The sequence below is a fragment of the Bombus terrestris genome, chromosome 1 (genome assembly GCF_910591885.1).
Source record: "Bombus terrestris chromosome 1, iyBomTerr1.2, whole genome shotgun sequence".
Lineage (NCBI taxonomy): Eukaryota > Metazoa > Arthropoda > Insecta > Hymenoptera > Apidae > Bombus > Bombus terrestris.
In genome coordinates, this window is record NC_063269.1 from 3,839,614 (window position 1) to 3,857,120 (window position 17,507).

The 17,507-nt window shown below is 41.8% G+C and overlaps 1 protein-coding gene across 7 annotated transcripts in view; it reads right to left on the reverse strand.

Annotated features, from left to right (window-relative positions):
* Window positions 1-2,362: 2,362 nt before the first annotated feature.
* The window catches only part of LOC105665845 (lachesin), a 288,009-nt gene continuing 272,864 nt past the window's right edge, over window positions 2,363-17,507 (reverse strand). For all 7 annotated transcript variants that reach the window (XM_048407783.1, XM_048407786.1, XM_012309408.3 and 4 more), the window contains one exon: window positions 2,363-15,600. In XM_048407783.1, coding sequence (XP_048263740.1) covers window positions 15,491-15,600 — 110 coding nt within the window. In that variant the 3' untranslated portion in view covers window positions 2,363-15,490. The remainder of the gene's footprint in view (window positions 15,601-17,507) is intronic.

Sequence of the window (17,507 nt, forward strand, 5' to 3'; positions counted from 1 at the left end):
TTCCTTTAAGTCTTCCATCTCTTGTCTTCTTCGAGTACCTGAGGAGTCAAAGGTGTGCCCGCATCGAAAATACGAAATTGGAGGAAATATAGACCGAGCATGGTGTAGAAGGTCTACGAAGGGATAGACCCGTGGACAACGTATCAGTACTGGATATCGATGTCGGAATAAATATCAAATCACCTACTCTCCACGAAAGTTTCTAAATTTGTTGACGATGCATGTTCACGTATATTAACAATTATTAGGTCATCCCATAAGTTCGTTCCGTTTTTTGAGCGGTTATAAATGTTAAGATTGTTTACATATCTTTCAGTTTCGTGAAAAAATGTAATCCTCCTCTCGTTGTACAACTTCTTCCCATTTTTCAAGTGCATTGGTCCATTATCGCCGTATGTTTATAAATCGGCACATGAAATGTATACACAAAAGACGGCACGAACTTATGGGATGACCTAACATAAGGCAAAGATCATCATTGGATATAGTTTAGCAACAACGTGCGTCGATATTTTTTATCGGCGATAACCTCAGCAAAGTACGATTTATCGTCTACGTTCTGTAAAAATGGAGGATCTGTTGAAAATAAGTCTTTATTTTTAAGAAGGGTGTTATTTTATAAAGGACAAATTTATCTTGGAGTTGGTACAGGGAAGGGAAACACAAGAGGAAACGTTTGAAATAAAATCACCTTTTCTATTAACCTTCTTGCAAGCGACGTTCAGAAATAAGCTGCTCCGGTCCTTTTATAACGCGTTGTAAAATAAAGTCGTTCTTATCCCTAGACGTACTGGATTGTCGAATAAAGTGGCCGTTAACCACGTTAGGAGGGGCAGCTTTCTTCTCTTCGTTCGACGTACCTCGATTTTGAAAGCCAACGGCCAGATGCGATGCCTCGGCATATCGTCTCGTCCTCGTTTTAAACAAACTACCACCTTTTGCCCATCGGTTTACGCAGTGGTTCTCGGCCAGGCAATATCCGACCTGATCGATCAACTTTATAGGAAATGACGCTATATGAGAGCTTTTAACGAACCCAGGTTCCTTCCGCCTATATAAACAGAAATCCTCGAATCCGCTAGGACAGAGCTGAAAGATGGAAGTCGCGATGTTTTACATCGATCAGATGATCTGATATGCTTCCTCGCGCGGAAGGAGCTTAAGGACCAGGACGATGATACTTTGACGAAGTCGATTCATCCGCGTGCCTGTCACCGATGCTTTTACGTCTCTCGAGAATACTTCTTATCCAATTTCCTTTCTTTCTCTTCCCGGCTCGTCGTTTTATCCCTCGTTCTATAAACATTCGTAATCGAATTTACGGTTAATTCACACGTGTCTTAATTTTGAGAGGAAAATTCGTTGAAAAATTCTACCATTGGAATTGTTTTTTCACTTTGAAAGGTGCTGTGCGAGCGCAATGGCGAAAGACATCGTTGTGCAGCGATGAAATTCTCTGTTTCGCGACCATGTTATTCGGAACTCAATTTCGGGAAACAGTGCGGCGTGTCGTAAAGCGTACGCGTGTTCAATACTTTATATTTTTAGTCAGCACTAAATTGTCGACGAATTTGCATAGTGTATCGACAGTAATTGCACCGAATGTGAATGGCGCGGCAGTAAATTTCTGCAATTCAATGAGGTATAGTTTGTACGTTATTTCCCCCAATATACCTATCATAATGTACACGAAACCAATAATTTTCAGTGGCTTTTAAACGCACTAATCCGATTTCTCTTTCGAATTTACACGATTACACGCGACTCGCAGTTACGTAGTATTACGTTACGTAATAACAAATCAGATGTTTGCTGGAATTTTTATGTCCTCTATACGAAGGATGTAACACGTTTGCTCGACAATGCGCGAAATGCGGGTTAATTTAATACAATACGAGTTGGAAATATTCTCGTTACTGTAAAAGTTTCCAGCTCTTTTGTAGCACTGTAACAGAAATAATATATTACCGAGGCTTTGGAAACGGAAGCTTAGTAAATTCACTTCGTTTCATCTCTTAATCCGAAGTATCGTAGGTTCACGCGTGAATATTATGCTTATGTATTTCGTATAAATGAAATATAACCCAAGCATGGACGCACTTTGCACAGTTTTGTAGGCGGATCAACGTTGCCATTGGGCCTGATTACAACTGCTTGTTAATTAGATTCAATTCGAATACACTATCATTTTACGACTCTGTATTTATACTACCGCAACTTTCCTATACATAAATCACGATAACGAAGTGGTCATACAAATTCTGATTTAACATTTTGAAATTCTGTTAACTCGATCGGAAACGTTCTCGATTCCGCCTCGTTCTGTAGCAAGGTAGTTCAGGAATAAAGAACAACGTGTTAGTTTGGTTTCTGTATCCTTTTATTCGTACAGTCCTAGATAAATTTATCACAATAAGGGAATTATGAAAAATGTACAATAATACGGACAGAAAACATATTCCCATGGAAAACCGAAAGGAAGGACCAGCCATCGGTAACAATATCTCGCTGGGCTCTTTTCTCTTATTCTTTTTTTTTTTTTTATACACTTTTAATTGACATAACGTCCCGCTTGAAGTGACGAAATAAAAAAATCCGCCGAATCTTTCTCTTTCTTTACACAGGTCAAAACACAATCTATACTTACATATTAAATGTAGCAACATTTAGAGTAACACTACGCAGCGAGTTTATGTGCACATTAAAAGCGATTTTCGGTGCTTTTCTTTATTTTTGCTCGTTTTCTTTTCATCGTTGGCGTTCAGGTGTATCCTCCTCTCTAGAGATTCTCTTTGGCAGATCTACGGTCGCTGGGTTTTCTTCAGTTTCTCTCTTTCTTACGCTTTTCTACGAATTTTCTCTCGATCGTGCAACGATCTTGTACGGATAGACTCGTCTAATTCGTTAAGAAAACTCCTTCTTTCCTTATATAAAGCGTAAAAAAACATTTTTAAGAAATTTCGCTAGAGAGAATATTCAGGAATAACTTTTGTTCCCCGGAACGAATATCTGGAATCTTGAAAATTTTCTAATAATTGCCGCGATCCGCTATCGTGAGCTCTTCGTTCGTGGAATTCGTTTCCAATGAATTTGACACCGACAGACGTTAAATATATTTTCCTTCGACGTCTTTGCGACGAATCGATTAATAAAATACTTTCTCGCGTCGACACCCGGTGTGTTTCATAAAAAAAGGGAGGATCGTATGAAATTGGAGAAAGCAATCGTTAGAATTTGTTTTCGCGTTCGCACGAACAAGAAGGAAGGTGAAAGATGGAGAAATATAGAGACAGTGGGAGGAGAGAAGAAGAAAAACGTCGTGGCAATTTTGCCCATCTCGCGTTTCGTTTCCATCCTCTCGACGTGACGATACTTTATCATTATTTACGCCGTTAGTTAATCTAAGCAGGTTACACCTTCGTTTATGTATATTTATTTACAGGAACACAGTAAACGTTGCCAACCACAAAATCAACCTTATCATCGGTTTTTAAGTTCTACTAATCTCTTTGCATCGTCTCTTTGGTTTCGGTTCAACAGTAATAATCAACAACAAGAATCGTTTCTGCGTAAACGAGATTGGTTTTGTGGTATTCGGCAGTATTTGCCTATGAGATACGAGTCTTACGACGACATAATTAGTTATTGTTAATCTCCGTACGCCTAGTTTTCTTTTTTTCGCTTTCTTTCCCACACCTGTACGTTCCTCGTTGAGTCATAACAATCGTTCGCCCTTTTAGTCGCTACAGCCAAGGGCGCAGTTGGCAAATAAATAAAGAAACACATTGATACGTCTAGTTCGTCCGTCGACAATTATTACGTTTGGCAGTAAACTAGTTTATTGGATTTTTCTGTCGACTACGACCTTCTCGAACTTCCAAAGGAAGTAGGAAGGAACATAGTGTTCTTACCTTATGCTGCGTCCACAGTGACGTTCGCCAACAGTTCACGAACAGATTGTAAGTTACGTTTGTCGACAATGCAGCGATTTTCGCGAGGGAACGTGTGAGCGAGCTCGTAAGCGAATAGCGAATACTGTTTATCCAGGAGACAAGACGCTGAAAGATCTGTCCACGACATTAACAGTTCGCGAACTGTTCACGAACAATTCTGATCAACGTAGACGCGGCATTTATCGTTTCTTTCGCTTCCGCTCTAGTTACACTCCAAGAAAAACAATTTACGCGCTTAACCAAGTTATTTTAACACTAGAATCACCGACGATTAATACATGACACTCGTAACAAAGGATGAAATTGAAGAAGGAAAAGGAAGAAATACGTGTTACACGGCAAAGAGCAACGCTTTATCCGTATAATTTGCCAAAAAGCTATATATACAAATCTTCTGAAACGTACCATTTAAAACATAACGATTAATATAAAAAATCATGGGTCGGTTTATTTTGACCGCTCTGGTAATTCTAGCGTTAGAAGGCAATTTTTAAAATATAATCGTACGAAGTAGAAACGATCATATGGAGACGCCTGTAAGTATCGCGAGAGACGTATTCGCGAATCCTTCTGTGTTCGACTACAGGGTCATGGGAACCAGCAGGCCATTCATTATTCAAATAGCCGGCTAACGTAGCCGGATATCCGCTATTCTATCACGTTCCTCCCTCTCTTCCCGAACTTTCGGTATCGACTGGGTTATCCACCCGGCTCGTTTGTTATTGCAGGAAACGAGCGCGATTCTCGATTCGTATGCATCGTAAGTGCATGTATTTACGTGTTATGCGCATGTATGTATGCATGTATGTATGTATGTATAATACGTATACTTGTATGTATGTATATATGTATGTATGTATGTATGACTCACGTATTTGGCACTTCTTATGTGATCGATTATTTACAGAGATTTCGCGCGTCGAACTCGTATCGAGAACGCTTCTCGACAAGACCGGGAATCGATACGAACGGTTCACGCGAATTCACGCTCCCCCCTTTCTTTTATTTATAATGTTTATACAATGAATCTGGAACTGAAATTTATACACTGAGCTATTTACAATTCACCTTACATCTTACGTCCCGTGGACGATCAAAACGGTGATCATTTCAAGCATCCTCTCGAATATTTTCGTTCGATTCGATCGTCTTGTTCGTCCACGAGATACTTTTGCCTCGGGGACTTTCGGTCGTCTAATAATATAATTTATAAACCTTCGTTCGTCTCCCGTTGAGCACCGAAAGTGTTACTTACCTCGAGTCGCGGTCCTTACGTAAAACATTCGATATAATATAACGATACATTAAAGTATAAGCAATAATACTTTCAACTTGTTTCACAATTTGCCTATCGATGGATCGGTGCAATTGTATTTGCAATTTGTGCGTCAACCTTTGCGAGGAGAGCCGCGTCGCGATCGTCTCGCGAAAGAACGAGATTCCTTCGGAAATCTATGTCGTTTTGAAAATGGTACAGGAGAAAGCGAGTAGATACGAGGAATTTTCCCTAATGATCTTAAAAATCAACAACAAACGGAATTTATTATTACTCCTCGATATCGTGCAATTTTCTCCTCTCGTGTGCCTGTGAAATCTTCAACTTTCGTACGTCCTGCTGTCAGATACAACGAGAATAGTATACGGAATAGCGAGCGATATTTTTTGGGCCGAATTATCAAATCACGATAACATTCTTTTTATATTCAATAGTAAAAACAACACACTTTTTGGTCCAAGTCTTTTACACAGTGCCGTGCGTAACCTCTTCCTTCTTCACGGTTGCAAAGAGTCTTTCCTATTGCTTTATAGATTTCGTAAAAAAAAAAAAAAAAAAAGAAAGGGAAAAACGGTAGCAAAGAAAAGCAGATTTCGAGACAATTGTTGGGCCAGCGAGAGGCAGCTTTTATCCAGGAATTGATAAAACGGATAGTTCCGGAATTCTCTTAGCTTTACTGCGAAACGTGAACGACGTTAAGGGATTTCGACGCTTTAACGACCGAACGATTGCTCTGTGTCTCGGCCTGCTCGTTGAACAGAAGTTCGGTCCCGGTGTAGAGAAACACCGGAAACTCGAAACATTCCCGCGGAAGTCGGTCGATGTGAATCTGAAAGCTCCTCGAAAGCTCCGAGGGATCAGCGTGTCTGATACGGCCGTGAAATAAATTCGCCAAGTTCGCGGAAAACTTGGCCCGTGTAGATGAAGTTCAGCTCGTAACTCCCCGATCTTCCGAGTACGCTGCGTGCTATCCTTAAATCGACAGGAAGACAAAGCGGCCACCTTTCGTCTTTAAATCAAACTTTCCGATTAGGCCAGACGAGAGCCATCTCTTCGACCCGTTCCCCGAGGAATTTAAACGTCATACATCTCGCAGCATTTCTATTATCGCGATACAACAAGACTTTGATAAACGTCTGCAACGTGCATCTCGTTTCAAACTCTGGATTTTTGCCTCGACGATAAACAAAGAGGTAGGAAGCTTTCTATGCCTTTACGGTGCCGGTGAACATTTTTATCGCTAGAGGCTCGTAACTCGATAGGCTGAATTCACTGGCTGTTTATAATTTTGCCATAGTTGCAGACACATTGCGGTTGTTAATGGAAATTTATATTTTTATCGGATAGAGAGGTGGAATTTATACGGAGACTCGATTAATTTTCTAAATGTTATAACGTATAGTTCGCATCGGACGTTTCGTATATTTTCGCGTGCTAATGTATATTCTGTATGTTTAAATTTCCTGCAAATATATAAATATCCTCAGGCTGGATATAAATCTTTCTAACTAACCACGTTTACGTTGATATATTTCTACGAGATTGAATCTCTTGATACAAAAGTATTTATTTTACGTGTTAGAAGTAAAGACGACTCGGTGCAGCTTCGCTTTGAACCGCGAGGGACCGAAGCGTAACCGCGAGAGTAATCGTCCCGTTTATTTCCTATCACATCGTGACAGAAAAATCGATTTAAATTAGAAAAAGATACGTAAGCAAAAAAACTCATGTAAATCGACCTGTGCGTGTCGTAATTAATGACTATCTGCCGATGTAATTCCTACCCGGTTACGATATTTAATATAAACGACAGACTGCATTGTGTCGGCGTCCTGGTAGCGAGATTTATCGTGTTATTCCCCGATAGTTGTAGAGGTGTACAGGCAAAGGATAGCTAGTTTTGTCGTAGCAATCTGGCAATTATGAGGCGCACGGGTTGCCCGTAAAAGTGTCGGCCCGTGGGTCGGCAACCTCGGTGCATCGTAACTCAGGACAATAGGTGTCCCTCCGTGGTTCAGTAGAGGTGGTAAATCGGAGGTCGGACAATGTTTGGCGAGGTACGTGGTGCGGCCGCTGCGATAACCGGCAATACTTTTACGGCCGTCACCCTATTATGAATGGGCCGTGTTAAACGAGGCGGGAAAAGCTCGCAAGTACATCGCAAAGTGATGATACAGACTGTGTATAACAGGATCTCTCCACCCACACCGTGCGACGATCTCTCTTTCTCTCTTCCATTTTCACCCTTACCAACGCTACTTTCTCTCTCTCTCTCTCTCTCTCTCTCTCTTTATCTCTCTCGTTTCAACTTAGAACGCCAAACCATTTTGTCGTTTCTACCCAACTTTCGTTCTTCTAGCACCGCGTGTGTTCGCGTTTCTGACGGGATCGTCGTGATTCTCGGTGGAACGAGTACACATTTATGACGCCCGATGCAGTTGTACCCTGCGTATACAACGATAAGGATCAACGGGGTTGAATTTCGCAGCCTGTTTGTAATTTAAATATTCGTGGCTCCCTCGTTCTTCCTTTCTGTTTTGTGATAACGACACGGTGATGGTGAATTTTGTAAGAAATTCTTGGACGATTCGTTTAAAGCGATATAAATTCGATACCAGTTTAATGAAGAGCATTTTTCAATGTTTTTTCTCATTTTATTTTTTTTACGCCATCGAAACTAGACAAGATATTTCTCCATAGTAGCTGCCTCTGCCTCTCTCTTTAATCTCCGATATCCTGTTTTTCCGGTAAATATGAAATAACGAAATACGAACAGTGGCCTCGTTTTGTTTCGATATGTATGGGGTTAGTTTTATTGGTTCTGCCGGCAGCGGTGGGTGATTAAAACTCCGGATGGATTTTAAAGATATTTCCCGGCCAAGTTTTTTTCATATTAATCCCGCGAACGCGGTCCCACTAAAAAATTTCCCAGCTGTCTCTGATTTTTATTAAAAATAAATTTCGCATAATGCAAATTGCGAATTCAACGGGATTTCATAACAGCGAACCTACTTTCTTCTGACGTTAAATAAGCGAAACGAAATTTTAGACGCGGTTCGTAAATGAATCTCCTTCCTCGTATAGATATAGAAATCGGTATAGAAATCCAATCCAATGATCGCAGGTGTGAAATAAAATTCGGCTAACCGATTTCATCGGGGCTGAGTCACGAAAGAAATCAAAGGAAGAAGCAACAGATTGGACGCGTTTCGCAGACAATACTTTCGCGGCAGTAAATTTTGCCACGAGCGGCACGTGTTAAACCGGACGAGAAGAGTTCGCGGACCGTAATACAGATTATGTATAACGGGATCCGATTCTAACTGTATCGTGCCTATCCTTCCATCTCTCTAACCTCTGATTTCATATTATATATACAGCGGCTCGTCCGATTCCGGTCTGTTACATTTCTCAGAAGTATTATCATGTTGATTCGTACACAACCACGAAAATCACTATCATGCAAATACGCTTACGCTGGCCAAGTAATTTAAATCGATCCTTTTGTTTCGCCACTCGCTTTTGAAAGCCCGGTAATTTCCACGAAATTCTGCGCTCTTGTTTCCCTACAGAGGAACAAAACGATCCAACCCAGCAGATTTCTGCCGCAATAAAAAGCTACGGATCGGTTTACGTTCCACCAAAGTTGCCTTCGTTTCTCTCTCGCAATTGCTTTTTACTTTGGTATTTTTTGATCGGAGATAGACGAAAGGATATTTTTGTAAGGTAACAGAGACTTTACTAAACATGGCCATCGCTCGTAAAAGTTTCTCCGGTCTTTGAGAATACCGCGATGAAAAGAAATTTCCGCGTGATATCTCGCAGTAAAGTTAAATACTTTCAACTTTTTTCTCGCGTGGGTCGCGAAAGAAGGCAATAAATTCCCAGGGAAACGTAAACCTTTGATTATTGCGCGGATCTCGGTCGGTTTTCGGTCCGCTTCGAATTTTCACGTTTGTTCAACGAGCTCGACGGCAACGACCACTTCGTGCCATCGTTCCATCCACTGAATCGTTTCTCCTCTTTTACGTCGTTAATTTGAAATTAGCGTTCGGTTCGAGAAGCTACAAAACTGTCAGACGGCCAAGTTCAAAATGATTGTTGGCGAAACGTTATCACGAATTTAATATAACGAAAAAACATGACGAATGCATATATTTTAAATTGAATTAGCGGCGATATTTGCGCTTTGAAACGGAATAAAATTTACGCGGTACCGCGCGTTATTGCATTAGTAATGCGTTCCGTGTCGTGAAAGCGACGATATAAAATATTACTCGTCGTAAATTCCCTGCAGAATGAAATATTCTAATATTAGCACTAGAAAATACGATTGATTCCTCGGAAACCAAACTGACTGACCTCGATAAAATTGATCCAGTTCCTATCGCGAATTACGCAATTAGACGAACATTAGTCATGAATTTTTTTCACTGTCCGATACACGACGTTTGACTATGCGCGTAACACGTTTAAATACCAATAATCCGGCGACCGAATAAACTTCTTACTCGACCTGAATTTCGGCCAAAGAAGCATATTCAGCGGTTGATAATAGTCATTGAGCTCAATTTATATAAAATGTTAAATGACAAATATATTTAAAGCGAATGGATTGAAAAATCACTCGAGCGGAAGTAATTTTGAAATTCATCGAACTGGATAAAAAATTTCAATGATCGTGCGATATAAAATTTCCTCGTTAAATAAAATCGTTAAATTTCAATCTAGCTCGCGATATAAAGCAGAGAACGTTAAATATACAGCGTCCAGCTGTTCTCTCCCTTTTTGTCTGTCTGTCTGTCTGTCTCTCTGTCTGTCTCTCTCTCTCTCTCTCTCTCTTTCTCTCTTTTCTGTAATTCAACATAGAGAAAAGCACGATCCACGAGGACGACCATTAGTCTCGGCTTCGTTGTTGTTCGCACTGTTGCAATTTTCTGCTTATTAATCGGACCGCGTGTCACGGTGAACGAGCATGATGTCTGCCCTCGGACATGCATGCAGAAGGATAAACGCGCGCCTCGGCGATCGCGTGCGAACGCGTTTCTCGTTTATTTTGCATCGCGGAATGCATGTTGGACGGGAACGTTTTCGGACGTGATCACGACGAGAAACGGATGTTCGTGTCGCGGTGAATAACGGGAAATTTAACGGTTGGTTCTTGGTAATCGACAACTAATCGCGACTCGCAAAATAAAATAATATACCGAGGATAAGATACGAGCGGAGGATAGAGAGCCTTAACCGTGCCTCGAATCTGGGTTAAGTTTGGGTTATCATCTACTTAAGAGGTAATTTACATAACCTGGATTCTTTGCCTCGACGAGGGCTTGGTTCTTACGTAAACTAGAGCTAACTTCGACCAGCCTTAACGAACTCTACGTCGTTTTATGTAATCTTGCAATAATAACGCGTTTTGTAATAGCAATTTTTCAATAGAAATCGATCTTCTTAAGTCACAGTACAGTTAGAAATTAAAGTGGCAGTAGAGAAGTGTGGCAGTAAGTGATTCATGTTACTGGTCCATGTAAGATCGTATATTGTATTATAAGAGGTATTTGCCCGACGTAGATCGTTCTTAATGAAAGATTGACATTGATTGGCTTCTGTGCCCTCCGTGTATTGTCGATTGTTATTGTCACTCGTTATGACATCCATGACACGAACCAATTTTACTCCTCGCTAATTTTACAACTCCGTTGTGTCGCGTGTCATATTATATGTGTCATCGTTCCATTGCTCTACTCTTTGATTTCCAGAATCATCTCGTAGAGTAATTCTATTGCCGTTTAATATCGGTGAAGCAGTGCGACGAAACATCCGCCAATCGATGTATTAATTTCGTGTAACGGCCGTGAAATAGAATAACGGCTGCCAGAGAGAGAAAGAGAGAGAGAGAGAGAGAGAGAGAGAGCTGTGAATAAAATTCATGTCGCGCGTGCACCAGACGATACACGGCTCCTATCCGTGCACGCATCTAAATAGGGAGGTGTGTATTCTATCGGCGCGTGCACGGGCCGCGGACGCGGCAATACACCCGTGGCGTGTAACGACGTCACCGAGCAGTATCTCTGTTACGCCTGGCTTGCCGTGGACTGTGGCCGCTCACGCATCGCTTAACATAATCCCCCATCCGACCAGGACTACATAGATTACGAAATGATACCTCTGAAACGCGTACAATTATATTGGCGTGAGATATTTCGCCCGTGCGCGCTGTTTCGTGGTTCGAATCTGAATGCTTGTTCTCTTCCCCTGCGTGACGATCGTCTACCCGTTTTGGCCGGGAATCTCCTCGACGCGGACAAACGCCGAAAAGCTGTTGGCCTAATTCGTTGTCCCGATCCGCAATAATCGATCAGCAGCGAGGATATCTTTGTAGAAAATCCGCGATTGTCTCGGTTTAAGGAAATTCAGGCGGATATCTTGCATAATATTGGAAATCTGAATGGAGATATTTTAGAATATTTTACGACCAACAGGTAAATAGAGATGTCTTGATTAAATCGTTGGCGACGGTGGTAATTACAGCAGAACTGTAGAGAGGATCGTATAATGTAGCTGTTCGGTTGGTTCGTGGTCCGAATTCGAACGAGTCTATCGTTCGACTGCGTCGGAGCTTTGCGTGGCGCCGCGTTGACGACGTTCGCTCGTGAAAGATAAATCTAAAACGGCGCACTAATTCGCCATTTCATTTAAATGCTAATCCGAAAACAGAGACCAAGCCGTTGAACGTTTCTCGATGCTCGAATCAGTCGTCTCGCGGTTTTCCAAGGAAATTTCCTCGAGCATCGCGTACGAGTTTCCACCGCGCTTTATCTCTCGTTCTCGTACATTAAACAAGAAATCACGTTTCTCTGCTTCTTCGTTCTTTTTTTACCTTTTCTCTCTCTCTCTCTCTCTCTCTCTCTATCTTCCGTTTTTCCTTCTTTTTTATGTCGATGTTTTCGAAGAATCTTTATTCCAGGATCTCGGTATTCGGCGGAAGATACCACCGTACCGCCGGTATCACCGATAAAAGGGAACTTTTCAATTTCGAAGTGAGCCAACTTTCCAGTTGCAAGACTTTCCGACCGAATGATACTTTATCGAAGCCCTTTTCGCGCGATCGAAACTTTTCATACTGGCTTCCCTGAGCCGCTTGCGTGACCGACGAACGGAGTTATCCAGACCAGACACACAAATGGTTTCTACCGATTCGTCCGGAAGCAGAATTATGCGTCAACCAGCCTACTGCTACTATTACTCCTACTCCTACTACTACTACTACTACTACTATTGCTACTACTGTTATTGCTATTAATTCCATAGCGTAGCCTCTGTTCTCTTACTTTTCAATCTGGTTTTCCTTGCAATGAAAACGTTTCGTCGTTCCAAACCGGTGAAATAGAATCCGTGGCCGAAACTAGGCTTTAATTTTTACGATGTTGTACGATTTCCGGAAACCAACAAACGACAACGGAAACGAATACGTTGTGTTTCGTGATAACGTAGAAGGCCAGGGAGCCCTGAGATGCGAACAAATTTTTCGTACTAGCGATATGAATTGTTTTATAATTTTCATCGTCGAGTAACCGATGTTTCGTTATTGGGCTCCGTGAAATTAAATTACTGGCAAAGCACCTGACCGGTTATTAATATTTGCGTTTCGTTACCGACTGGATTATGAAATGTTAGCTCAATTTCGAATTCACGACCGTCTCTGACAGTCTACGAATCAACGTTTTTCGATTAACCAGGGCCTACACCGACGTTGGTAGACGATTCGTTCGCCAGTCACGCCCGGGAATTCAATTCTCCGTGTCGTTTGATGTCTTTGTGTCTTCTTTCGTTAATTAATTCGAGCGGCTAGCGTATTTCAATTTGGCAGCTTCTCACAGACGATATCGTGAAACCCAATTACATGTCACGTGCCGATTACACGATCGGTAATGGAAAGTTTCTTAATTACAGGGAGCCACGAGAATTAATACGTTCGTTTGGAAATCATAGTAATTTCGGTCTTTGAGAGCGCGTCAGGCACGAGCGCGCCGAGGGAAAACGCGCGGCTGGCTTCATGGAATGTTTCATCGGCCACTCCAACGACACTTTTGTCGCGTTAAAATTAGAAGCGAGCCAGTTTCGTTTCAATTTCCCCTTCGTGTATCATTCACGATTGCGGCATGGATTTTTAATGTATTTCGATAAATTAGCAACGCCATCCGTGGGCCAGTGTTGTCGATGAAACAGCACGAAATTCGAACGCCGGATGCCCCATTCATCGAGGAATTTTCAACACGACCCGCGAATTAAAACGCAACGAAGAAATTAATTTCGACCGACGCGATGCTACGCATTAATATTTGCGCTGATATTAATCGGGAAATCAGGGAAAAAGGAAAAATTGCAAAACGGGCGAAAAATATGAGAGCGAACGAAAATAAAAAAGGGAGAAAATGAGATGAAATTTGTGAAAGTTGAAGCGAGTCGGGAGGAAAATCAGCGAGTTGCCGAGGTTCGTGAAATTTTTTGAGAAACGAGAACCAAGTTTCCGCCGTCGAGCAACGATCCAACGAACCGTTTCGATAATTGGATTCTCCGGTGGCGACCGTTTTTAAAATATCACGAAAGCCATCGTTACGTTCCTGCCAACCTTCGTGATTTCGCTCGCGAGGACGCGAGCGCCATTTTTCACGTGCCGAAGCATTAATCAAATTCCCCCTTCTCTCCCTTGAGGGTTATCTACTTGAATGCTACTTCCTGGTCGCGCTTGAAAAGTCTCCGGCATCGCAAATTCCATTCAGCGACTTTCCTACGCAACCTACGCACGTATCTCCCCTGTCTTTAGGGATATCTTGTTTCTGATCGCGGCCACGTCGTGTTTCTCTTTCCAGTTTTTCACCTCCTCTTCCTTGTTCCCGGTTACGGTTGATCGCGTAATCTGCGAGATTTATCGAACAACATCGCGTTTTTTCCCAATTGAAACGATACCGCGATACCGTTTTAATTGACGCGATATCGTATGTTCTCTGTGTAACGTCGAACGAGGCAACACGGGGAACGTTCGCGCATCGCAAGAAGAATCCAGAGTTCGGTCTGTTTTGTTCACCTGCGCCAAGTATGTACTCTCATAGGACAGATTTATCATTTTGAGCGTTGGGGAGAAAGGCGGTCGAGCTCCGGCGAGTTTGATTGTTTTCGGAATTTATCGCGCTACGTGTTAACCCCGGAGTATTTCGATGAAAAGACCCGGAGATGGTTTTCCTAGAGCTCCAACGTTTGTCTTGTTCTTTTTTCTTTTTTTACTCATATTTTAGCCTTGACTTATCTCGTCACGATGTTGCTCCGCTCGGAATTTGCAACTTTATTTCAAATTTTCAAAGATCGAGTGAACTTCCTATTTCTTGCAAATTGTAGAAGAAGGAAGAGTTTACATCAGCCGGGACTGTTATCCTTTGCCTTGTGTTGGACCATCGAAGCAACGTAAGTGTTATCGATTTTCATTACGATTCTCTACTACGGTTTCGCATAGTTCCCAAATGATAGAATTATGAAAATTGCATGCCATCATGTATGGTTGTAAATCATTACAATAAAACACCGTATAGAGGTGAAAATAAAAATTCGAAAGACATCGACGAGCACCACATAAATTTCTCTCTAATTGCACCGATTAAGTACAGGCTCGTGGTGCAATGTCATATTGCTGTTGGAAAACGGTTCGTTTCCTGTTCATACGTCATTACTTCCGACAAATAATTTACCAAGATAATTCACCTCACAATAAATATCTGATGCTAATTAAGCCCGTAATCCAGCGGCTGCCGATACATAATTCAATTACCCTAATTAATATTCGATTGCGATTAACAATCCAATTAAAGGTATACAACCCGGCTGACAAATAATTTCGTCTGCTTCCGCTAATGTATCGCATCAACCGTCAATCTAATCGCAAATATTAATCCAACATATCGTTTCGTTCCTTTCATAGAATAAATAATTGTTCTAAATATATCCTAGCGCAAAATTATTTCGTTATTATTTTTACTATCCTGCCTATCAAATTGCCATTAACGAAAAAAATAAAAAGGGCACTCTCGCTTTCGTCTCGTTGATAGATTACGTTCGATACGCTAATACCGTATTTCGCAAATGCATCGTATTTTGGAGCGCGGCTCTACGCTGAAAGTAGATCGAGATGCAAAGGTCAGACACACGTACACAGGGCGCGACAAAACGTCCTGGACGAACATGGTCCACGTTTTTCGTGGTCCATCTCCTAATTCGCCGTCTGGGGCACGTACGGGGGCATATAGGGTCCCGTGAGGATATACTGCACCGCTACCACCATCAGTTGCGGGGCACTCCATCTTATGATGTACGCGCTTCCTGAAACAGAAATGCATTTTGCTCGTTACTTCGTAGCCGCCTTATGCGCTCGCAGCCGGCTGAGTGCCGTGCTTCTATTCGAGGATAAAAAGATGTAGAGTGCACGTGTCTGTTCGTGTGTGTCTCTTACACGTTCCGGTTATGCATCGTATACAAGACGATCGTACAGGACCACGAGAATTTCGTTTCGAACGAGAAGCCAAGAGAATTACTCCTTTGGAATTCGATTGTTCTTACGCTATTGGAATAGAGAGCCTGGAAAATTCTACGCGAGCTACGAATATGAATCCATAAGGACGTACTTGGAATAGAATTCATCGTTGTTTAGCGACGATATAAACGGGGTAAATCCATCCATAAGGGAACGGGAGCGAGGGAATTATAATTTTCCGGTTACACGACTCGAGTCCCTGTAGATTACGGTTTAGTCATTGGCTTACGCGTAAATCTGGCCACGTTAATCATGCACCGTAGCTCGTGTGGTCAGCAGACGTTCCTAATTTCCAAAGCTTATTATCGCGGTAATTAGGTGTCAAAATGGAATTCTATTCGAGCATTTGCCGTTTAAAATTTCGCGCTACCGCGGAATCTCGGTCGCGGCTGAATTACAACCGGCGATCGGAAAGTATCTCAAACATTTCTCGTTCTCGTCGCTGTGACAAAATTATTCGAGTACTGTTTTATCTTTACAACGAATAAAACGAGCCGGTATTTATGCTCGAACGAATGTTTCGACTCTCCTAAAGTCTTCAGTGATCGACAGAAAGTCGCGTCGTACGGAATGTAAATTAACATTTAAAGTAGTGGAACGGATTTTCGAAATACTCGCCGCGTATGTGACGGCGTACGCGGAGAACGATATCGCCGGGCGAAAACTTGTCCCAGAAAACTCGTCTAAGCAACGGAGAAAGCGAAGAGTTTCGAGTGGAACTTTTTCGTCTAAAATCCCACGGGTGTTTCTTTCGTGCTATCTCTGATCTAAGCTCGCTCGTGCAACGACCAAGATCTCATTGGTTTTCCAATAAATACAGCCTTCCTCGCTAGAACGACGAGAACGTTTCTTCTATCACGGATGTTACACCTAAATTCTCTTCTGTTGAAGATGTCGGTCTTAAATAAAATTTCCACTATGCTTTCGTTCGCGTTTCAGATGATTGTACGAACAAAACACTTGTTATCGTATTCGAACTCTCTTTCCACTTTACGATAATCTCTTTTTCAACGTATTCCTAGAATATTTCTAAAGCATATATCGCGGGCAATTTTTTACTCGATAAACATAAAGTAAAATAATACATGGAATTATAATGAAACGATACAATAGAAGAAGAACAATGATAATTTAATTCTAGAATAATTTATTCGGCAAAATTTCCATTTTCTCGAACCTTATTTCGCTCGACTTCAATTTTCGCTACCAATTTTTCTTATTGTTCCTCATATTCAATGCACTTTTATAAATCTCGTATGCACAATAGACATTCTTATCGGGTATAATCAAAATATTCACGTATCACCGTATATACGAAACTTCAACCTGCATTCTCCGAATCATTCTCCATTCAGTTGCCAATACTCTAGCATAAATATTCTCCCAGTTCTCGATTATTCGTCGTCCATATGAATTCCCACCCCCGCGATGCTCGACGATATTGAAATTTTAAGAAAACTTCCAGTGTCTTCATGCTGTGGAAGCAACACGGTTTAATTTAAAGCAGAAGAGGCAGAAAGAGAAATAAGGGTCGATCTTCAGCCGGTTGTCACGGACCTGCCACTCGTTCCTTCTCAAATTCGCGACAGTCTCGTCGAAGGGTCACGAAATCAAAGTTACCGCCAGAAGAACCTGCCTTCCGCGCTGTGAATTACCTGTCAGCTTGACAGCGAGTCCCTCGCGTTCCTTTCTGTTT